We start from the raw sequence: 24657 nt of genomic DNA on the forward strand, positions 1-24657 counted from the left end.
TCAATCAGTTCTCTATTGTCTCTCTCTTTATCTCTATTGTTGTGTTTTCCGGGGGAGGTGACATGTGACAAAAATAAAAACTGTTCATGGGGTTCACGTCACTGCCCAAATTTGCCCAAATGCTTGTATTAAATTTCAAATGGAGCTTCGGTTGACCTCCAAGACCAAGATTCATGTGATCACCATGCATCCCACTACTGCCATCGCCCAAACCAGATTCTTCCTTCTTCCTCCTCCCACCGCAAATGGTCTCATGCATTCGCCCACTTTCAACTCCTTCCTCCTCCCCTTTTGCCTCCCCTATTCCCTCTCAATGTTCATCTAGACCTTGAGCTTTTCTCTCTGCTTCTCTTCTTTCGGCCTATCTTCGGGTCGCCGATAATGAAATTCGAGGACTTGCTGATGGAGAGAGGCGAGGAGAAGCAGAAGAGACAGGACCTTGAGGAGGAGGTATGGCATGGCTCCTCTCTCTGTCTCTCGGTTCTTTTATTGATGAGATGAAGAGGGAGAGTTAACAAAGAGTTTGGCAGGTGACCAAGTTGCAAGCGGAATTGGAGGGACAGCAAGTGCTCAACAGGGTCTTGCACCGTGCTCACTACTGCCCTGCTTCTTCCTCCCACCAGGGTCTTTCCTCACTGATTCCACCTCAGGTGATGAGCTCCATAATCTAGGCATCCATTGATACATAACATTTTGCGATTGTATGCACGGTCGGGTCGCATTTGATGCAGTGTCCTTGTGTCGTGTCATTGGTTGTCTTGGTTGCAATAATAATGTCATCAGAAAAGTAATGTATACCAGCCCAATCTTGTCATGTTAGTGCCGAGCCAGATAGATTACAATGATGTGTCTAGAGATGTGGGCTGGGCGCAGCACCCTTTTTGCTTAAGAGATTTCACGATGCTCTCTTTGTTTCTCTGTACAGGTTCAGGGGCTTCTGTCTGAATTAGCTATGGTGGAGGAAGAGATCGTTTGGCTAGAGCGGAAAATCATAGGTATGAAAATGAGGCTGTACCAAGAAAAGAAGCACACCCAGGAATGGCAGATGCTGCAGCAGCCCCGGCGAAGGCGGCAACTGAATTGTAGTATCGAATACCATGCGGAGCTTAGAGAACATGAGCCGCCTCTGAAAATGCACTATTTAGAAGAAGCGAGGAAGCAGAAAATAATCAGACAAAGAAGAGCTTCGGTTGGTTCTGCTTCAGACATGCTGAGCATCAGTTCCCCAAGGTCCAGTGGTATGTGATCATTAGCTCGTATTTGTTGCCATCTAATGAAATAATTTCTAATCATTTCTTAATGATTTTCGATTTCTTACCTAAATATAAATTTTTGGTCTGTGTTCACGCATTTCTTTTGCTTTACGAGAAAATGATTGAGCAGAAGAAACAGTCGACAAATCAATCAAGCATATCGGGAGAAGTAGATACCACGACAGTATGGACATGGAAAATGGATACGTCATAGAGAAGCCTAATGAACTCTCTGAACAGCTGATCAAGTGCCTCATAGGCGTATTCCTTGAATCAAACCGCGTGTTGCAGGATAGAGAAGGACCGAATCATGCTCCGAAGCTCATCCTAGCCGCCAAGAATTCCAAGTCCACTGTAAAGAGCTCGTCTGGCCGCAAGATCTCTCTGACTTATGTCGATGGTTACATCTCGAGTCTCGACCCTTATGGCGTGTTGCTAGATGCAGATGGTACTTTCAGAGATATCGGTCAGTACAAAAGCTTTATCCCAATCACGGGAAGCTCATTAGACATTGTGCATCTTCAGGAGCGTTTCCCTGCAATTGGGAAATTAAGGTGAGTCCCACAATCATTGCAAGAACCAACAGTCGATTGGACACAAAATCTCTTCGAAAGAAGCTAACGCAATTCCGCGGAATCTTTTCAGGGCCTTGGTGCACAAATTGAGCAGTGTAGACCTGACCTTTTTGACATATAAGCAGAAGTTAGCGTTCTGGATCAACATCTACAATGCCTGTATAATGAATGTACTGTAAGACATCTCAAACATGCATGAACGACAACAGCCGAAATCAGTCACTATCTGACATATAATCTCATTTCTGCCAATTTTTCTGATCCAGGCTTTTCTGGAACACGGTCTGCCCTCCTCTCAGGAGAAACTTCTGGCACTGATGAACAAGGTATGCCGATATTTCCTTAACTATATACAGAAGTATTGTGCAAAAGTGGTTTAATTTGAAGTAAGATTTCACCTTTGGTACGACGAGATCTTGTTTCAATTGACTATGATGAAATTCTGAGGCAGGCTGCATTGAACGTGGGTGGCATAGTACTAAACGCTCTGGCAATCGAGCATTTCATTCTCAGACATCCATATGAAAGCAAACATGTAAGTGCAAAGAGTGAGATTACTATTGAATCCAAAGAGCAAATAGTTCATGTGGTTCTCTTGCTTGTTCATGTTTGCTCATCTTCTGGATATTGACTAGCACCAGGTTTTTTGTGTAATTGTCTCCAAAAAATTGTCTAATGCGATGAACTTTTCTCTGCAAAAGGGCTCGATGGATGAGAAAGAAATGCTGCTTCGTCATGCTTACGGCCTCGGCTATCCTGAGCCGAATGTGACCTTTGCCCTTTGCCGGGGCAGCTGGTCTTCCCCTGCAGTAAGTTTGATCTCCTGAGTGTCACTTCTCATCGATTCAAACAAACCTCTAATTCATCTGTTCTTACTCTTTTTGCTAATTCTGTCGATGCTCAGTTAAGGGTCTATACTCCGGAAGAGGTAGTGAACGAATTAGGGAGAGCGAAGGTCGAGTATTTGGAAGCATCAGTCGGGGTCACGAGCAAGAGAAAGATCATCGTGCCGAAGCTTTTGCAGTGGCACTTGAGGGACTTCGCGGACGACATGGATTCGCTCCTCGAGTGGATCTACAGCCAGCTTCCACGTTCTGGGATTCTCAAGAGATTGATGATGGAGTGCTTGAACTACGACACCAAGTCCCACGCCTCCAAGATGGTCAAAATCCAGCCTTACCAATCCGAGTTCCGGTACCTGTTGGCCTTGTAACCGAAACAAGCGGGACATATCCCAATCAGCGGGAAACAATGCACCGCAAATCTGACAGATTCAGCTCATCAGGAAGTGAAGACAACGGCCAGGCAGAGTTAAGCCAGCCTCAACCACCAATTCGGTCTAGGCCACGCTAGGACGCAGCACGACGCGTTTTGTGCTGGTTTTTCCGGTCCGATTCGAGATTCAAGAGTGCATTAAACAGAGGAGCTGAGCTGAGCTCGGGCAACAAGCAGGGGCATTAACCGGCTCGGGGAGCAATGAATAAGAGTGCATTTGGAGTTAGGCAAATCGGCATTCTTTTCTGTATAAATGTTTCAGATTCGTCTTTGCTTCTGTAACATTGAATTAGGTGATTCCGTATCTTCCTATTGAAGAAAGTGGCTGCTACGTTTGTATGCAAAATGAGAAAAATTAAGTAGGGAGCAACTTATGTTTTAGTTGAATATATGCTTCAATGCAACGTATTAATGGCTTAGATTGGACGAGTACAGCCACTTGAAGTGTAATAATGTCGAAGATCCTAAAGTTGCATATCGATTGAAAGTGGGAGGCACCATTTTTTATTATAATTAACTTATTTAACAAGTCTAATTATAAAACTGATTGTAATATATCCCATCTTTTTTCTATTGGCACAAATGGTTTAAATTTTTTTAATTTATTCAATATGGTATTTAGATTTTTGGTTTATATTCAATTTAGTTTATAAAGGATAACATTTGACACTATACTCTAGGTCTAAATTAAACATGAATTTCATTAGCTAAAAGTTTAGGCATAACATTACGTATTGGATCAAAGTTTATAGATCACATTGAATAATTTAGAATTTCAAAGATCACATTATACATGGAGCCAAAATTAAAAGACCTTTCGTATGTTTTTTGGGGGGGGGGGAGGAATGGAAAAAAAAAAAAAAAAAGAAGAAGGGAAAAGTAGATGCCGGATTAATGAGCTAATCAGTAGTTCGGTGAAGATATAAAAACCCTCGGTGGGGCCTATATAATTCCGTAGCCTGAGGCGCGCACAACCAAGGTACCCACGTGGACGGCCGCGATCCCGGATTCGCCTGCGCGGAGGCCCCCCCCCCGATGCGTCCACGCGTCATTCCGTTGACCGGGGACCGTCCTCGGCCTCGCTCCCCTCGGCCTGTCACCTGATTGGTCGACTGCGCCGGGAAGGAAAAAGGTCCCCGTTTTTTCCCAAGAAAAAGGTCCAACCTTTCGCTCTGCTTCATCAGTTTTACCACCCGCTTTCGCGGTTTTCCTCACCTTTGCCTTTTCAAATTTCTCGTTCGTCTCCGTCCTTTCCTCTGCGTTTTCTCGAGAATCCCTTGCGCGACAGAATTCGTGCGTGGACCTCGAGTTCGACAGGCCCACGCGCTCCCACGCGCCTGCTGTCTTGTCTCTCTCTCTCTCTCTCTCTCTCTGTGTCCTTCCGACAGTGATGATGCCACTGTGGACTGGGAAGTGAGGGGAGCGGCCGTTCGCCTTTGTCGTGTAATGGAATTATTAATGCCCTTTTGACAGTCCCAGTCGTTGGGCTCGTTCTTGGCGGAAACCCACCTACCACAGCCAAGAAACCCTCCAATTCGGGGGGCTGAAGCGTCGCGCCAAGAATCTCCAGGGGGCTCCAATCTCTTCCAGGTGATGCGCATTCTTTGACCGAATTCGATTTCCCGAGTTGAATTCTGGGTTCTGGGTCCGTCGTCGTGCATGCATGCCGGGTTCTCGAGTTTCGTTTCGGATTTTGGGATTTTGGGTCTTTCTTGTTTTTGCGTGTTGAGGTTCGGAACGGGTGTGGAATTGTCGAATTTGAGTTTGCGGCGGTGTTCGTGCTTGGTGTGCACTCGATCTGGTGAAACTGAAGCTCTGTTGTGTGTTCTCGCTTTCTCTCCTACTCATGTGGTGGTGATTAAGCTGCATGGTTGTTGGATTGTTGGGAATGAAGTGGTACTGGTTCCAATTGGATTCGCATTGCCGGTTTCATCGTACTGGACTTTCTGCTGAATTCTTTTGCATTTCTCAGGAATTTGTGGGTACGACGTTTTGGTTTTCCGGCTTCATTTTCTTTTGTAACTACAGAAAACCTGTTTGTTCTGTTTTGGAAACAGGGCAAAATAATTTTCAAATTCTAGCTAGAGGGGGAAAATAGTCGTTAATTGCTTTTTTTAGTTCGATTGAAAAACGCGGGCATTGGTTGATGTGCTATCCCAGCAGAGATCGGACCTCACCCTTATTTAATGTTGAGCACCCCCCACCTGTCTCTCTCCATGACTGTAATCAGTGGAGACCCAAAGAGGGAAGCAGATTGAAGTAAAAGCTTGACATGGATTTAGCCTGAAGAAATGGCCTTTCCAGTGTCAGGCTTTTGGAGGAGAAGTTTCAAGGCAGTTCCCAAATATCTTATACCAAAAAAGAATGAGCAAAGCATGAATTTACTTTCCCAGTTACTTCCTGCATATATCGAGTAATCTGTCGAAGTGGAGATTGCGACATCCATAGTTTCCTTTTTTCCTTTGTTCTTTGAATCTCGTGAATATATGCAACAATTTAAGTGATAAATTTAATGTGGCAAATATGTGGTGAAATGTTCTAATTAAATTGGCTTTGCATAATTTATTTGTACAATGTAACTATTCCAAACACTGTTTATTAGCAGCTAGCTCTACGCATCTTAAGTACTATTCTTCATCTATCCAGGTTCTGGTTTTTCGGGTAACATAAAAATGGGAAGCTTATCAGATCACCATTCTGATAGCGATACAGACATGAGTGATTCCGACATGGGCGATTACAAAGAGAAATCATATGAAGAGCTGAAGAGTGGAAATCACCAGGTTAAAGTTTCAGATGAGGCATTTGCATGCCCCTACTGTCCCAAAAAGAGAAAGCGAGATTACCAATATAATGAACTGCTGCAGCATGCTTCCGGGGTGGGCAAGAGTTCCTCGGAGAAGAGAAGTGCAAAAGAGAAGGCCAATCACCTAGCTTTGGCAAAGTACCTGGAAAAAGATCTATCAGATGTGGCCGGTCCTTCAAAACTTGTTGATGAGGGTAAAGCTCCGATTGGCTGTAGCCATGATGATAAATTTGTCTGGCCATGGAAAGGAGTTGTCATGAACATTCCTACTAAACGGGCGGAAGATGGCCGGTATGTTGGTGAGAGTGGATCCAAGTTGAGGGATGAGCTGACGAGAAGAGGCTTCAATCCCATGAGGGTTCACCCGCTTTGGAATTACCGCGGTCACTCCGGAAGTGCAGTGGTGGAATTCAACAAAGGTTGGCCTGGCTTGCACAATGCAATGTCATTCGAGAAGGCTTATGAAGCAGACCGTCATGGCCGCAAGGATTGGTATGCTGAGGGTACCCAAAAGATTGGGCTTTATGCATGGGTTGCCCGTGCTGACGATTATAATTCAAATAGTATCGTTGGGGAGCACTTACGCAAGATCGGTGACTTGAAAACCATTCCAGAGATTATGGAGGAAGAGGCTCGAAAGCAGGATAGGCTTGTATCTGATTTGACAAACATAATAGAGGTGAAGAACAAGTACATGCAGGAGATTGAAGAAAGGTGTAATGAGACATTAAAGTCTCTGAACGTCATAATGACAGAGAAGGATAAGCTTCATCAATCTTATGACGAAGGTCGCTCACATCTTTCTGCTATGAAGCTTAGGATTATTTTCTTAAGAGTCTTCACATACAAGATTCGACCCCCTCTTTCTAAATAGTATTATACTCTAAAGCTGTAAAATTATTTTTCTACCAGCCCTAAGTTCTTAGAAAAATTAGGGAATTTTTTATCTTTTCTAGATTTTCAAACAATTAAGAATATGAAACTTTGGTCTTTCCTAAATCTACTTGTCAGGAGAGCAACATCCTTGAACTTTTAATTTATGTCTCAATTCAGCTTCTTCTTCTTCTTTTTTAATGGAGCTAATATATTTGAGAGACCTCAAACATCGCATTTTCTTTTTATGGAGCGTTTGCAGAATTGAGAAAAATACAGACAAGTGCACATGATCACTACCGGAGAATTTTTAGTGATCATGAGAAGCTTAAGTTCCAACTAGAATCCCTCAAAAAGGACCTAGAAGTGCGTGGACAGGAGTTGGAGAAGCGTGAAGCGCACAATGAGAGTGAGAGAAAGAAGCTATTGGAAGAGATTGCAGAGGTATTTCATGCTTTATTACTGCATATATAGAATATCCCCGTCAATATGCTAGTATTACATATTTAACATTTTTGATATTGACTATCAATAAGCCTGGTGGCAAACGACCGATCTTTTTAATATAATTTTATATGTGTGAGTGAATTGAATACTGCATTCATGATTAGGAGATTAGAACCATTATTCCTGGGATTATTTAATTGGAGATGACCAAAATGATGTTCTATTAAGTATTTAGAGTAGGATTCTTTATGGCATATAATACATGGCTTTCTTGAATGCGTTGGCTTGCTGTCTGAAATCAGTGGGACTGGCAAAGATACCATGAGATGCATTATGCATGCATGAAAAAATACATTTAGAAATAAAGAAATATCGTTTTATGAAAACATTGTTCTACCTGTGCGATACGTTCATCCAGCTTCATGAGTGAAATGCGATGTCGTATGCATACACATCTTATGAGAACTAAAGACAGTATTACAAAAAATGAACTTTTTTTCCCCAAAGAGAATAGAGTCCAAATAAACAAAGTTAGCCTTGAAGAAATATAGTTCTAGATGGGTGGTGTTGGTTGTATAAACTAGACTCCTGGGAGAAATATATGACAGCCTTGGTGTCCGCAGTATAGTTAGACTTACTAACTTTTCGAGAGTAGCTAATTTTCAGAAATGTTGCCCTAATTATAATATACGATGAAGGATTTATATAGCAGAAGAGACTGAATTGTCTAGCTTTGTGCCACCAGGCTCTGCTTTTGTCAATTACGCCCCAGCTACTTATTCTTTTTTCTAGATCATATAGGGCCAGCCTTTTGACAGTTGCAATGTGGGAAGTTTTTGGAAATTATGCCAAGTAGGCTTGATGTTTTTGTAGATAGGAAAATTGGTTTCTTAGAATTCCTGGCCCTTGTTTTACTTTTATGCAAATGTGTTCTCCAAGATTTTCACATATATTGCGTAACCCTCCTTTTTTGTTACGCTTGCATTTTAGTCTAGTTTTCATTTCTAGAGCATCTACCTTTGCTCATCCATTTTTCTACGGATGGATTTGCTGTGCAGATGTCATAATATGTTCATATATATATGTGTGTGTGTGTGTGTGTGTGTGTGTGTGACAAAAAATAACATCGTGACATTGATATTTCTGAATTCATTAAACTGCTCGCAAATTGACACCTAATGATAGACTCTATTTGCTGTTATTAATTAATTTCGGTGTTGTGCAATCCTTTATGCATGCTTTTTAGAGTACAATTATTTGGTGAGGCTAACTTCTTTCTTGTACATCAGAATGCCCAGAAAAACAGTTCACTTGAATTGGCTGCCTTGGAGCAACAGAAAGTTGATGAAAAAGTCTGGAAACTGGCTGAAGATCAGAAGGTATTCTAATCATCTTATTTTTCTCATGTCAAGAGAATGCCTATCTTTTCTTATTCATCCTTTTTGAGACTTATGATGATAACTAATAATTTTTCCAGAGGCAAAAAGAGGAACTTCATAATCGAATAATTCAATTGGAAAAGCAGCTTGATGCAAAACAAGCCTTGGAATTGGAAATTGAACAATTGAGAGGGTCAGTAAATGTTATGAAGCACATGGAAGATGAGGATGATGCTGAAATTTTGAAAAACGTAGACGTTTTGCTGTCGGATCTGAGGGAAAAGGAGGGGAATCTTGAGGATCTAGAAGCACTGAACCAAGCTCTCATAGTAAAGGAGCATAACAGCAATAATGAGCTTCAGGAAGCTCGCAAAGAATTGATCAATGCAAGTTTGCTTTTCCTTTCCTCTTTTATAGCAAGAGTTCTAAATTTTTGGCAAGTAAATGTGTTCACCTGTATAATTTATCTTCCTTTTCTTCTTTGGCCCTTTTTCTTCTGTTACCATACTCTATACAACTTGCTCCTGCAGCTGTATACCACAGATTTGACTTACATAAGGTGCCAATCGACTTTACTTAGCAGGTACTAAGAGACATATGTACTGGATCTAGCAAGGCAAACATTGGTGTGAAGAGAATGGGAGAACTTGACCATGAACCATTCCTCGAAGTGATGAAGTTGAAGTATAATGAAGAAGAAGCAGAAGAAAAAACGTCAGAGCTCTGCTCGCTGTGGGAGGAATATTTGAAAGATCCAGACTGGCATCCCTTCAGAGTTATTGAGGTTAACGGGAAGCATCAGGTATGACTTCGTAGATTTCTCCTATTTGCCATCAGCCAGGTCTGCAAGCAGTGTTTATTTTCATCAAGTCAATAACTCTCATATAACTTCTGGTAGCTTACAACATCTCACACTGCTATACTTTCTTGTGTTTTCACGCTTCCGATATTTCGCAATTCTTCCTGCTTTGCTTTTTCTTTGCATGTGAGAGAGTTTCTTTTTGGAATCCACATTTTTGCAGGAAATAATTGATGAACAAGATGAGAAGTTGAATACTCTGAAGAGAGAAATGGGTGATAAAGTGTGCCAGGCAGTCACGGCTGCACTAAAGGAGGTGAATGAGTACAATCCTAGTGGAAGATACATAACTTCGGAAGTATGGAACTATAAAGAGAGGAGAAAAGCATCGCTCAAAGAAGGAGCTGAGTTCCTTCTGACACTATGGAACGCATCCAGATCCAAGAGGGGAATGTCTTGAAGGTTAGTTTTTTCATGTGTAGATTGTGTCATGGCCTGTTTTATGCAAACAAGAAGTAACAGACGAGCAAGGATAGCATGCTGAGATGAATTTGGATATATTCAGTTAAGAGCTTTCAGTTATACGATTCTCTGTTGATACCGATGTTTGTTGGGCCTGAAAAACTAGTGTCCTGTCTACTAATAATGCTGATGCCAAGACAAAAAATCATCAGAATTACTGGAAACTATATTTCTTTTTCTGGTACTTCTCTGGATCTCGCCTGTCTTGACGGCCTCTCGTAGACTCTGCGTTCATGACATGCCAGAAACTTATTAACGTCCAGTTTCTCATATAAATTTACCTACAGGACTGCAAAATAGGAGGGCGGCGATTCCTGTGAAAGCTCTAGCAATGTGTCGCCAGAAGATTGATTTTCCATGACCGGTGACTAGCAATGCATGTTCCGAATAAGTTTATCCGTAAGTCGTGGCATCATTTATGTTGTTGTATGTTCTGTGCCCTATTGCACAGCAACTTCCGGTCATCAAGCACTGAAGCTATGTGAATAATTTGTACCGGGAGGGTGAACTAACTGTGTATGAGGATCCAATCTTGGACTTAATTGTCTACTGGTCTCTCTTTTCTTTAAGATTGCCTTGAATTTGCTCCAACATTACCTCAGATGATCACTTCATTTTGTTGTTATGAACTCTGGCACTGATGGACCCTGGTTTCATCACAGGTAACACGAGTTATATGAACTCCTCAGCCCATAAAAAGAAAATTTCGGCCCATGAAATACCTCGATAATCTCATCACCGATCAGGTGAAACATTAAAATTAGAAACCCAATTGAATGGCCCAAATGTGAAATTATTTGGGCTGGTGTGGGTGGCCCAAAAATGTCACTTTCTTCCCTTCTTTGATGCCTTGACAGAACTACAGATGCATGGCAGAGGAAAGGGTTGGATCCTCATTTTATGCTTGTAAATCACTTTCCTCAGCAAACCTTTGTCCTGTCAATTACTAGCAGCTTTGCCTTGTGTTTGGTAAGTTTTCAAGATTAACGGTGCATTTGTGTGAGTGAAGAGATTTTTGAGGTTTAGTTTTCTGAATTTTCGCTTATTTGATTTGTTGAAAATGATTAGTCAATGTAGAATCATTTATGGTTAAAGAAAATATGCATGTTTAAAGAGACGAAAGTGATTTCTTAACTTGAAAACGTGAAAAATATCTTTCTGGAAAGTGATGTCTTGGAAAGCATTTTTCTTTAGCCTTAATTTTTCCCCTAACCAAATAAACCCTAAAAGTAAGTCTCAATATATATAATATAAGTTAAAAGTTTTCACAATTTATAGTTTCCTTCGTTAGAAAGGGAAAAGTTCCTGCCGATTAAAAAAAAAAAAAAAAAAGAGTGAAAAGTTTCTCCTTCGGTGATTGGTAATTTTGTCATGTGTTTAGTAACTTTCCAAGTGTGAAATGAATTTCAAATTTATCGGAAATTGGTAAGCATTTAAACACGATTACCTTTTTTGCGTCAGGGTTATGATAATAAGTGCCCATAGTGTATTGATTATTATTATTATTATTTTTTTTTTGGTACCCAGGGAAGTGTATTGATTAATTTTTGTATCCTTCCATAAGTGATAAGATGGATATCGACGTTGCAACCCTTCTCAACATTACCATGAAGCTCTCACAATTGTCGCGTCACGTTCATTTTGAGTAAAAGCTCAATCTGTGCTAGGTGCACAAGTCCATAACCGTGGTCTCACCGGCGTGCACAGTAATGAAGTCTACCGTAAATAGAAAAAGAAAACACACTTTTGAGACATTTTTGAAATTAAAGAGGCATGCGATTTATGAAAACCGATTACCCTAATATATTTTTAAAGCACATTAATAGCGAAGCTTAACGAGTACGCAAGAGGTATTGTTTGGCGATTTCCATTTTCCAGGCATTTTTAACCTTTTCACCTTAGGCAAAAGTAATTAATCTTAAAATTATCGATAATTAGTGGGAAGTCCTTTCTCCACATTGTCAGTTGCAAAACCCTAATCTGTTCCTCGTTGAGGCCCGGCCCGTTCTGGCCCAATCATAACAGAACTATTTATATTCCTCTCTCCCGAACCTGAAACCCTAGAAATCGAACAGAGGCGGGGAGCGGGAATTTGTTCATGGTCCTCCTCCTCTCTCTCTCTCTCTCTCTCTCTCTAGGAGCAGGGACCTGTTCATGGTCCTTCTTCTCTCTCTCTCTCTCTATATCGAGAAATTATGGCGGCGAGCGTAGAATGCGGCACCATTTGCGGCGATTAGGGCAGTGATTAGAAAGAGAGAGGCTAGAGTGGGCGCTCCCCTAATCGACGGAAAGCGATGGCGCGAGGTTGGTGGGATCAGGTGCCGCCCCCTTCCGGGGGCTCTGGTATCTGCCGTCTCCGCCGTCGCCGTCGCCTTGGGGATCGATTAGGGGATTAGGGTTTTTCTCTTTGCCCCCACGATGACGGACTTCTTCTATACACTTGATATGAGCCCCCAGCCGAGTCGCGAATCTATGCGTTTGCTTCCGTTTCAGTCGTTTCGAGTCGCATTCGTTTGTGTTTCGCCGAGAAAAGATTTCATTTTTCTCGACTGAACAACGTTGCGGACAGAGAAAGCTCGATCCTTTACCTGCATTTCTGCAGGAAAAAGGGTTGGGCGTCGGTCAGACAACCGTAGGGATGAGACATCCACAGGCGACGGGTTTCTTTCGTCTCGTTCTCGTCTACTGAGTCCATCCCACATCCTTTTCGTTTCAAAGATTTCATCTTTCTTCCTTTTTTCCTCTGTTCTGAACAAGAATTGGGTAATCTCAGGCTATTTTATTTTCTGGGATTTCTTGTCTTTTTTTTTTTCTTTTTAATCCGACAGAGAGTTTATCCTTTGACTGCTATGTAATTAAAACATGAGAGGCCGTGAAAATGTTCTGTTATGGTATTTACATTTAGCTGAGAAAGGGACCTACAGGAATCAGGGACGCTCGCAGTGCAGAACATCTGTTCATCGCAGGCGAGCTTTATCTTCTTCCTAGATAGAGAAGGAACGGGGCAATCTAGAAAGTTGGAAATGAAGGAGGGACACAATAATTTCTCAACGTCCCATCACAGATCTACCTTTATCGAAAGCGGGGCAAAAGAGCGAGAACAAAATAGAACATAAAGCAGAGGACGTAAGAGAAAGAGCAGAGTGAGATTTCGAGGACACAAAGTATGATCATCATCACATATATATAACATCAACATTAATCAAATGTGAACGTCCATTAAATGGAACAAAGCTGCGGGCGATTATACGTCCTCCGAAGCCACTTCAGCTCCCGACATCAAACGCTTTCTTTTCTTTCTTTTCGGTTTATAGGATTCCCCTTCTCCCTCCTAGTCCCCAAGAGTCAAAAAAGTGTTTCTCCCCCACCCCGGACGCAAAACACAAACAGCCACACAAACTATACCCCCCCACTTTCTCTCATATATTCTCACACTTTGATTCTCTCTCTCTCAATCATCCGCTTTCCAAGAAAATAAAAAGAAAGTCATTAAAAAAGAGAGATAAAAGTATAATCAAGTTGGTAATTTTAGGTTTGCCCGCCGAGAGGCCGAGCTTTCTTTTTTTTTTTTTTTTTTTGGTTGGGAGTGAGGCTAGACCCTGAAGTTCTTGCCGGTGAAGGTCTGGCCGAACTGCCAATTGGACGGGACGATGTTCCAGGAGGTGGAGGTGCGGCGGTCGCCGGCGGTGACCCGGAAGGAGAGGGACTGGCCGGCGAGGACGGAGTTGGACTGCCAGTTCTGGCCCCAGTTGCGGCTCATGCTCATCCACCCGGTCTTCGACCCTTTCACCCACAGCTTGTTGATGTCCCCTGCGCCGGCCACGTTGGTGACCAGCACCAGGTTGAAGTACCTGAACCCGTTGATCGTGAACCTGATCCCTCCTTGCTTGCGGCACGGCACGCTGCCGACATAACAAATCGGACAACTTGAGTTAATATGTTCATTGGCAAATTCAAGAAAGACGACCGTAAGTCACTAAAATTGACCATGCGGTCCCACGTGGAACGAAAATCTCGGATGACCCGAAGTTCAAGAAAAGCCCATGAAGAATTCGAGGCCCATTAACAGATTTTGACCCAGAAAATGCGGGAAAAGCGAGCCGCTCGGTCACCGACTCACCGGCGGTAGGACACGGGGACGATCCCTGCGCGGTACTCGGCGATTTTGAGGAACATGGGCATGGCGAGATCGAAGTGCGGCCGCGGGGGGTTGCACCACCCGCCGTTGTCGTTGGGCAGGGCGTAGTTCGGGGGGCAAAAGTTGGTCGCCGTCACCAGGATGGACGGGCTGCCGGAGTGGCACCACTGGGGCTCGTTCGCGCACTTGATCTCGAAGCACGCGCCGCAGCTGAACCCGTTGTTGAACAGCGCCGTGCTCAGCGCGGCGGTGTTGACGCCGTAGCCCTGGCTGTACAGGTTGCCGTACCCGCACGCGCCACCTGCGAAGAGTCAGGGAAAAAGCGGGTGAGCGACTGTTTTTCGTAAATGCGTTTGCTGTGTGCGAGGTGTTTGATGAAGTGCGTGTGAGAGCAAGTGTTAAAATGGAAAACTCAGGTTCTTGATGTTTCCTGGAGTAATAGTAAAACCAGATTTGGTCCAAAACAGAATAATGTGCTTGATTTCAAATTAGGGTCTGACATCTGAATAGCGGATCGCCAAGAACACAACAATGCTTGCTAGGTGTTTGGGAAAATGGGAAGGAAGTCCAAGTGGTAAAGTCGGCTTCTTGTTAAGATGCACTCTGCCAAAGCAGTTTCGTGGAATGTGGCTTGAAATTGAGGGTTGTGATCCTAACTGTCCTGGGAAATGCAGTTCGAGAGATCATGTGTTCACTATGGTGAAGCGGGAAAAAAATGCAGATGAGGGACATCATTTTGAAAAGTTCTCTCAGGTCAACCAGAGATTTTGCTGAACGGAACGGAAAGTGAAGAAACTCATGATAACCAAGATTGAAAGACGACAAGATTTTGAAGAATCAGGACTGAGCCAATTATAGTACCCATAGTCCCGGATGCGTCGCTGCCACCATAAAATGTGGCATGGGCACTCTGCCACGGACCGCCAGTGTAGACACCCGGGATTCTGGCCTCGGCCAGCGTCGAAAACAGTATCAGAGAGACAAGGCCAACCACACGGGAAACACTAGCCATGGGCTTGGCTCCTCCTAGAGTCAGTATCAGGAAACGGAAAGGAAGTGGAGGAGCTGTTAGAGCAGTTGTGGTGGGGGGTGTGCGTGACTTGTGAGGAAAAGAAGACGGGGGAGCCCTCCTATTTATGGAGAGGGAGGCCAGCATAGCAAGCTACATTGTCAATGAAGTCGTCGTTTTTGGGATGACATTATCTCCCTTGATTAATGGCGCTTTGTCTCTTACTTATCAATCAAAATCAACTTTATAAACGACATCCCAATTCTCCCCTCTTGGCGGCAACCCCAAAACAGATACCCGTTCAACGTTTTACTCGAACCGATTTTGCGGAAATGCCCCTGAGGGTCTACCCGCATTATGGAGAGATTAGGGGATGTTTTGCTGTGGAATGAGTGCAGTGGGGGGCATAAAGCGTGGGAAATAAAGGCCGCAAGTATTGACATGAATTGCACTTTGCTTCAGAGGCAAGTTGTGCCATCAACTCACATAGCTCTCTCCTTTCCTGAAATTCTATATTCTCTCTGCGAGCTCTTTCTCCGTTTCTACTTTACCTATTTCTTTTTAGCTTTGAACTTTTTCGGACCCAAATTGGGGGCCGGCTCACAAGTGGTTATGGGATTAACTCAAACGATTCTTAACGGCCGACTAACAGTATTCGACAGTTCCGATTAACTGTGGAAACGTCCGAAATGAGTTGCTAGAAATGGTATTTGGGAACATTTCCGCGTAAGCAATCCTAGTTAACATGATGCCAGCAGAGAGGCAGCAGTGAGGCGTAGTAGTTGGGTTCGTAGCTAAATTTGGGCCGTGCCCTACTTTTCAACTAATTGAAATCGGGGAGAGAGAGTCCAATTGCCGCCAAATTGATGGAATTCACCGAAAAGGCGACGAAGAGTTGGGGCCCCGCTCATCCGCATTCATCGGTCCACGTATTGCGCCGTGCATTAGCCGTACGATTTCGAGGACTCCCTCTCCCTCTCTCTCTCCTGCGATGGCGCGATTTGGTGGAATGCCTGGGTCGCGTGTTCTGTTCTTGGTCTTCTCGGTCACGTTCTTTGACCTCCTTTAAGTCAAAGTCTCCTTTTTTAAGCATCTCTTCTTTTACTCAAGCGATAGATAGATGTTTCCTTTTTGGAAAAAAGTTGAAAAAAGGAGGTGATTTCGCATGCTCGAGCATGATAATCCAATCGGAACAGCCCGTTTAGCGGATTGGGTTATGGAGCAGTGAAGTCGTTATAAAGAGGGTTTACGAGCCGTTCTTTTTCAAAATCACTATGAAGTTTTTCATTATTGATATGGAGGTGTCCATTTTAATTTAAATCCAAAAAACTCTCCACAGGATCAAAGAGAAACCATCTTCACACTTCCTGCTTGATAACTCTCCCCTATTCAATAATGTGCTACTCGAATAACAATGAGCAAGTTGCACAACTTTTTCAACGGGACAAGAATAAAATAACAGTAAGCTTTCATCTTTCTTGGTTTCTGTTTATTAGACTAATAGGAATTAGAATTATGTCAATCCCAATAAACTAACACATAACAACAATGATCTCTCGGCAATTGCAATATCTGGAGATGAATTTATGGCCAAAGCAATCTAACACGTTGCTTTTAGAGCAATTCTAGTCGTGTGTGAGAGAGAGAGGGGGAGGGAGTCAAACCACGAAATAAGCAAGCACCTCAGTTTTTTCTCCATTCTAAACCTAATCTTGTCTGCACACATCGAACCAAGCCGGTGAATAATTGCAAATCGAGCTACCAAATCCAACCTAGGAAGATAAGGATTTGACCGGAGAGGAGAGCTTTCGGGGCGGGGGGAGGAGGAGGTGGTGCGAAGCTCGTTACCTTTTCATGAAGAGTATAAATTATGCAGCCAAAAAAGGGTCCAAGTGTCCAACCCCATCAACCAAATCGGAGAAATCCACCACGTCACCTGGAAATAATTGAATTGTGCAGTTCAACAACACCACACTAACCCTAATTCACACTTACACACACATCGAGACTTAGCATGTGAACATGCCACCAATAAGATTTTCTCCCACCAAGCCCATCATCTTTCCTTACTTTTTAACTTAAAATCCTCTCTCCCTCGTTTATGCGTTTGAAAATAATTTCCACTTTTTGACTTTTATTTCCCTTTGGGATTTCCCCAAGGCTTTTTTTTTTTCTTTTTTGTGTATGCTTTTTGAGCCATGGAACTGCCTTTTTCTTTATTTAGAGGGTAATATAAAAACCCTTAAATACGACGCTAATGTCTTCACCATAGTGGACTTCGATGGCTCATGGGTCGTGATGGTATTGTGACTTAAAACCAGCGGCCACACTTGAAGCAACAATGAAGAATAGTAGTTCTAAATCGGGCAGAGCACAAAAGTCAAGCCTAAATTATTACCCTAATCTACCTATCTAGAAATTTCTTGTATGATTCTTTGGATTGGCCCGAACTCAGCGGACCCAACCGGGCCAGGTCGGGCTTTCTAACAAATTAACCTAGTCCAAGCTTACTCATAGATGGCTACAACTATGGTTAGACCTAGTGTTAAGGAATTGGATAAAAATATCACTAAAATTGGTCCAACTATCATCAAAATGAATTTGTGTGAGCACAAATAACTATTTCGAATTCGAGCAGAATATCACATATTCCAAATATCAAGATATCGATGTTACCTTTACCAAAAAAGAAAAGAAAAAGATATCGATGTCCTCATTTTTAAACTCCAAGATTACTTGAACAATCAATTGTTAAGCCAAGTGTGTAGATCCCACATTTGACTCATAACATTTCTCTCTCGAGGTAACCTTGAAGCGATGCTTGCCATGATGTGGATGATCCTTACTCGATGCATATAAATGAAACATGTTGTGTGTTCCATAAGGAATAATAGAGTTGATAGTTTGGATACCCGTCTTGATTTAAAAAGAAAAAAAGAAAAAGAAATGATGCATCCTCAAATTTGAATACATCCAAAGCAGCACATAATCCCACCTACTTTCTCTAAATGCAATATAGACGCTTTAGATAAGCCGGATTTGTTTTTGACAGCCGAGAATAAACCGAAATCCCAGTTATCTATTTTCAGGCTAGGAATTGCTAGGAGAAAAGTCATGGAATCATATTTGACTGGCTCACATAGGGTTCTGCAAGATGTATATATGGGGGAAAACCAATGGTGTGTAAATCTCTATACAAGTACTGAGATCACATATAAAAATATTTTCTTGAGCATACCCAAAGAACCATCATTCGGTTAATTGGATGGAAAGTGATTCTAACGGTGGAAGTTAATTCAGTTGGCAGCAAAGTTGCTGATGCTTCATAAAGAAAGAAATATCAAATTGGATTCCTCAAGACTCTTTTTGTGAGCTAGAAGCCAGAGCAAATCTTTCCCCACTTTAAGTGATGGTGAAGCTTCTCATCTATGATATGGAGAGATTTGGAGGACATCTGCTCGGCTTATGTCCCACAATTTTCTTGGGCAAGAAAGGTGGAATCTTTTGGTACCAATCGTATTATCAAATCAAAATGCAAATTGGAATCGGAATTTGTACTTTTTAGTCGCAGACCAAATTGAAAAATAAAGTTCGGTTAAGTACTTAAAATTAGCGCCTAGAAGGGGAATATATATATAAGTTAAGTAAACTGAACTGCAAAATAAGGAATTTTTTTAGCAAAAGCCATGGTAAAGAAAAAGGGACATGCCAATTTTGACTAGAAGTTATAATTTCTACTAATAAGACAGTCGCAGCACATTAGTTTATTCACTAGTTTTAATTTATATTATTGTGAAACTATGTCATACATAGTTAAACACAACAAAATTCGACTTCAATGGACGGGCGACATACAATAAATGTGAATTTATCGGTCTGTGTAGGCCTGGTAGATGAATTAATAGATCCCTTTACGATTTACTATTTTTCTTGGCTGAACTAATGCACACACGTCGTTTTAATCCTGAAATTGGGAACCGATGAGCATCGATAACTGCGTATATTTCCACATGTCCATAATTCTTTTTCGCCACAATCATTTGCTGAATTAAGTAGTACACAATGACAAAAATAATGTCTTAATCCGCACACTCCTAAATATTCTCTTTTCTCGGCGGCATGGTAACCCCACCCAATTAGACGGTCCATCGGCAAACCGCACCATAATTAGACGTGATTAGATGCTTCGATTAGAGCATATAATGATCATAACTTCCTGCTGAGAAACCCCAATAATCAAAAAGAGCGAGCGGAAAAGCTTCTATCATGCCGAAGAAAATCCTCGTGCATGCTTGAATTGAAAACTTGCCTGATCTTTACCAGACCACCCGATTTGGACCTAGGGACCCTTACCATGTGATGTCCCCATTTTTCTATGAAAAAGTAAAATAATGATGGCTATGTGTTTTTGTCTCCGTAGTCTCTATTCAACTTTACGCAAACCCTAAGAGTGGGACAAGAGAAAAAAAAAAGTCCAATTTCATCGAGCAAGCAAACGCAGAATCATATACAATAATACAATATTTTTGCACTCTTCCCATAATTATTGCAATTTTATTTTTGAAATTTTCTTTCTTGCCTCGTACGGTATGATCCTTTCGGACCCATTTTGGAGATTGTGATATCCAAGCTTCCTCCTTTTTCCATAATTGTAGGGAGGGTCTTGTCTGAAAAATACATTAATTGGCTTGAAGGTTGAGAGGCGAACCAACCCCAATCATTGAATCGAGTGGACTCTACATGTTTCATGTCCGAATTCAAATTTGGACTCGGGGCAACTAATTATTGGTGTCGGAATATGGAGAGGGCCCCAAATTGATGCACCATGCATCGTTTAATCAATGCTTATAATTATTACAAGTTCCTGGAGTCCCCAGAAGAATCGGGACAAACGAAAAAAACCAAATCAATGCTTATCATTTTTTAAGTCTCCATAATACTTTACTCAACAGGATTCTATTGTTCCGTGCGTGTGAATAAGACTTTTGTTTTGTTTTATTTTGTTTTATTTTGTTTTTTTTTTTTTTTTGACCGAAGAACCGCTAGGACCTCTCACAGGGTCACATCGCTCTTCGATGCCCGGTGGCACCGTTGGACGTTGTTGCAAGCCACTATTTGGATGTAAAATTCAAACTCGACTACAACATTGTAGGAGAGAGCAAAAATCACTTTCGCTATCCACGGGTGATTGACTTTTGTTTGTATTAATAAATTTCAATAAGAATTGATAAGTATTGATAAGTATTAAAAAATTGTTAATAAAAATGAATTTTTTTTTTTGAGTAACTTGTCGGTAATTTAACAACATTTTTATGAAATCACCAAAATTTTTAATATAGTTTACAAATTAAGGATTTCTGTACTGACTATCAATTTTAAAATGCATAATTTACCAATCCTTTGGATGCCTTAGCTTGTATATGAAATTTCCAGCCTAGATTAAGGAGACTTACAAACATTTATCGAATTAAATTACCAACTAGTTTTGGATTACCAACTTTCAATTTAGTTACTTATCAATATTTAGTTATCTTTTTTAACTTACAAAATTTTATATTAAGGTATCAATTTTTACTTGTCTTGGTTAGCAACCTCATACGTTTATCAACTCTTTTTATATTGGAATTGACATGTCGCACCATTAACAACAACATTGAACAAAATGTTAAGGGGGGCTTGATTTGGGTACAAAGTGAGGATTGGCAAATTTTTTACGAAGGAAAAAAAGGTTCGGCTACAATTGAGACTCACTTAAAGTTGGTGTTTTTTTAGGGAATTGACCCATGCATAAGGCACAAGTCATAGTCCCGTCCTCCCTCCCTCCTCGTGTTGCTCATTCTTTCAAAAAACGATAGAAAATCCCGAATCTCTGGTTATCTTCGTCGATCTTCCTCAACCTTTTTCAATAATCTTCTCTTTCTCTTTCTATTTTTTGCTTGTTGCTTTAGAACAATGCTAAGGCTCATTCTTTCAGAAACAATTAGAAAATCCCACGTTGATCCTCTAGTTTTTTTTTTTTTATTTTTTATTGGCTTTGTTTGCCGAACTTGTTCTGCTTGGTACGATCAGCGACGTCAGGGAACTTGAAGCAGAAATACCGTAAATGGCTAAGGAAAACACCATCTTGGTCATGTCCTTTTGTTTTCCCGGCGTTGTTTCATGTTTCTTGATTGGTTCTTACAAACCAAGTGGTTTGTTTGTTGTTCTCCTGTAGATGTCTGGCGATTTATAATGGCACTCCAGTTGGGTGGAGTTATGGAATTTGAAGACATCATGGATTACACAATTTCCATGGTTGTAAGCCAAAGTTAATGAACTATAATGCCATTGGTAAGGCTGTTGGGATGCATTTGAGAATGGCTTTCCTAAGTCACTTTTGGGCACCAAAAACACCTTGAACTAAATTGCAAGTAGCTAAATTGCAAGTGTTTGGCAAATTTTTTGAAACTTCATTTCGCAAAGGTAGCCTTCAAAAGGTTGAAAGCCCAAGGCAAGTCCTAGGCTGCCTTGGATTTTTAGCTTTCTCGGTATACCTTTAGTTACGGTTGGTAAAAAAGGTTTCTTCCAAAACTATCCTCATTAAATGTTAAATTTTTCAGTTTTGCTCTCGATGACTATTCAACTTCTTCTCTAGTTTTACCCTTGATGATTGTTCATTTTCTTCTTTATTGAGGTTGATCGATGATGCTTTGAATGGCTATGAGGGGCTAGCGATTGGTTAGAAAGGGGCCGACGTGATCGTGGCAACACAAGCAACCGTCACTGGGGAGTCGCGTGACCTCCGTGAGGGGTTGCCCGATTTGAGTTGTGGCAACCTTTGCGAGGGGTCTTGCGACCTAGGTCGCGCGACCTTCGTGCGATCTAGGTCATGACAACCTCCATGCTAGGCCATGTAACCTCCGTGAGGGGCCATGCGATGTCTGTCGCGACAACCTTTAGGAGGGTTGCCTGCCCTAGATGACCCTCACCGGTGGTCTCTAAACGCCACCTGAGGTCTCACAATCTCAAATGACGGCTGCCTACCCTTTGCTGACGACCGCCTACCCTTGGCTAGCCAACTCTTTTTTTTTTTTTTATAACTTCTCCAAATACTACTTTGCTCAAAGGTACTTCACAATGAATTTTTAGAATATAACTTACCAAACACAATTTGTATTTTGGAAAACTCATTTAATTCAAAGTTTTTGCATTTTTCCAAAGGCTTTTCTCAAAAGTCCAATCAAGCACAACCTTAATGGTCTAGGATGCACACTTCAAGGTTGTGGTACAGTGGTACCTAATTCTCGGGAATACCTAGAGAAATGGTCTCGTGCAGATTTTTGGTGAAAATTAAGGGCTTGAATTAGTGGGTTTAGGATTTAGATTTGGTGTTATTGAAGTATATATATTTGGAAGGACTTTCTCTTGGTGGCGGTAGTGATTGTTCTAGTGGTGGTGACAATGATAAGGCAGATAGTAAGGGCATGCATGGTAAAATTTCTATTTCTTTGTTTCTCTATTTCTTTGTTCTCCGAAAAAGGTTTGGAATATAAATTTTTTTGTATTGCAATTTATTTTTCTATTTTAAAACAGATTTCTATTCTAGAAATGAATTTGGAGCAGAAATTAGAAACTAGAATTTTTAGCTTTTCAATTTCTAAACAAAAGCGAGAAATCAAAACTCTTTTCATCGTTTACTCTCATCATCACTCATCACTCACTTGCTGCCCATGGGGGACCAAACGCCAACCACCCACTACCGGACATCAGACTTCCGCCACCCATTGCCGATTGTTGGCCGCCGATCGCTGGTCGTTGGCCACTCACCACTAGACAGGCCGTCGGTCGTCGGCCACTCCCCACCAGATGCCAACCACTAACTGTTGGACACTCGTCGTCAAACACCGATGTCGAACACCAAACATCGCCGATCGGCCGCCCACCGCGAGACGCTTGACTTCGACCGCCCATCACCGATTGTTGACTATCGAATGTTGGTCAACCATTGCTAGTCATTGGCCACTCACCACTGGATGCCAACCACCAAACGCCGGACGCCGAACACTCGCTGCTGAACGTCAGATGTCAGCCGTTGGACACCAAACCCTCGTTATCGACCGTCGGCCGTTGCTACCCCTAGAAATAGAAATTTTATTATATTATCAAATGAATTTTTATTCCAAAAAAAAAAATTGAATCATTATCGAACGCGTTTCTTTGCTCGGAAACTTGTCTAAGAAATAGAATTTGATTTCTGTTCCAGAAATTTTATCATGCGCGTCCTAAGAGTAATGATAGCAAGAGGAGTGATGTAGCTGAAGTTACTATTGTTGCTAATGCTATTGATATAGTTGAAGTTAACATGCTTGAAAATGAGGATGGGGTGAAAATGATAGAGACGTTGAGCTAGAAGAATGAGATGAAAATTTGAGCCCTCTTAATTGTGATGGATCTGAAGAAGCCAGTGAGCAAAGAAGACCCAGAACCATTAGATGTGACCCCAATTGTGATCATAAAGAAATATAATTTAACTTAGATATGAGGTTTGCCTCACCTCCTCAGTTTAAGAAAGCTTTGTAAAAATATGCAATTATAAATGGCTTTAACATTGGTTGGAAGAAGAGTGAAGTAAGAAAGATGGATTGAATTGACACGAGTACAAAATAATTTTTAAGATTTAATTGACAAAAAAAAGGAGTTAAGACAAAATGGCACAATTTTAATAAGTTTAAGACTTTTTTTGGTAATTTCCTTGTTTATACGTAACGTATCTCTTCCGCTATTTTCTGTTTCTTTTTCGGGCACGATCGCTCCTAAGCCCTAATTGGACCCAAATGCTTTTAACGTGGCGAGCCATCTTTCATTTCATTAAGTTGGGCCAAAATACACAGTCCGTTTCAAGTTGCATCTCATGAAAGTGCAATTTCCTGCCCATGCGAGTGGCGGCAGCCCTGCCGAGCCACGACTTCTGGTTTAATACAGTGCCCTAAATTTCGCTCTATGTGGCGAGGCTATAACATCGACGTGCATCCGAAATTCACTGAGCTCCGAATCCTCTTAGTTAGTACTTCGTGTCTCCACGCACTATCGATGGCAACTTTTAGACGATCTAAAGCACGTCGAGGGTCAGCAATTTAGATTATATATTGCATCGAATTAATGATGAGTCCTTAATCGCAAATTTAGGTTCTATATTGCAGGCATCTACTTCGCAATAAAGGAGGGCCGGGGGGGAAGAGGGGTCAAACGGGTCGGTTCGAATGCGAACCGGGTTTGAAATTAATATCCTCTTTTTGGATCAATTTGGAGGAAATCTAGAAACGACTGGAGCCTGCATGTGGTCCTTCGGATGTGGAATATCCACTTGCACTTGCACTGCGATTTCCAAGAGTCGCCAAACTTATCGATTGATCTCATCAGGCCAAAGCGCAAAATGTGTTTGCTTGATGTGACAAATGACGTTCAATTTCTTGGAGCCATATACCACTTCCTTTTAACTTGGTGCTTAATGCGAAATTTTGACCCGTTGAAGTATGATAAGCCATCGGCTATACTTTTCTCCATCTCTTATAGAATTTTTCCAACCACACGTTTTTGTTGTC

General features: G+C 41.7%; 3 protein-coding genes across 3 annotated transcripts; 2 read left to right on the top strand and 1 right to left on the bottom strand.

Annotated features, from left to right (window-relative positions):
• The first annotated feature begins 24 nt into the window (after positions 1-24).
• Positions 25-3590, top strand: LOC104454299. Its single transcript, XM_010069108.3, has 9 exons — positions 25-450; positions 531-650; positions 926-1238; positions 1384-1807; positions 1899-1998; positions 2095-2154; positions 2280-2363; positions 2530-2637; positions 2733-3590. Exons 1-9 carry the CDS (start codon positions 382-384, stop codon positions 3039-3041), a joined length of 1587 nt encoding a protein of 528 aa, XP_010067410.2. The 5' UTR covers positions 25-381; the 3' UTR covers positions 3042-3590.
• A 679-nt stretch (positions 3591-4269) lies between these two features.
• LOC104454300 (protein INVOLVED IN DE NOVO 2) lies at positions 4270-10520 on the top strand. The gene is made up of 8 exons (XM_010069109.3): positions 4270-4693; positions 5750-6697; positions 7045-7226; positions 8519-8608; positions 8707-8994; positions 9192-9410; positions 9631-9869; positions 10217-10520. Exons 2-7 carry the CDS (start codon positions 5776-5778, stop codon positions 9865-9867), a joined length of 1938 nt encoding a protein of 645 aa, XP_010067411.1. The 5' UTR covers positions 4270-4693; positions 5750-5775; the 3' UTR covers positions 9868-9869; positions 10217-10520.
• Positions 10521-13078: 2558 nt separating this feature from the next.
• Positions 13079-15232, bottom strand: LOC104454301 (expansin-A4). Its single transcript, XM_010069110.3, has 3 exons — positions 14929-15232; positions 14050-14368; positions 13079-13831 (listed from the first exon to the last, which is right to left on the bottom strand). Exons 1-3 carry the CDS (start codon positions 15221-15223, stop codon positions 13522-13524), a joined length of 924 nt encoding a protein of 307 aa, XP_010067412.1. The 5' UTR covers positions 15224-15232; the 3' UTR covers positions 13079-13521.
• Positions 15233-24657: the final 9425 nt, after the last annotated feature.

This window comes from Eucalyptus grandis, chromosome 7 (assembly GCF_016545825.1).
Source record: "Eucalyptus grandis isolate ANBG69807.140 chromosome 7, ASM1654582v1, whole genome shotgun sequence".
Classification (NCBI taxonomy): domain Eukaryota; kingdom Viridiplantae; phylum Streptophyta; class Magnoliopsida; order Myrtales; family Myrtaceae; genus Eucalyptus; species Eucalyptus grandis.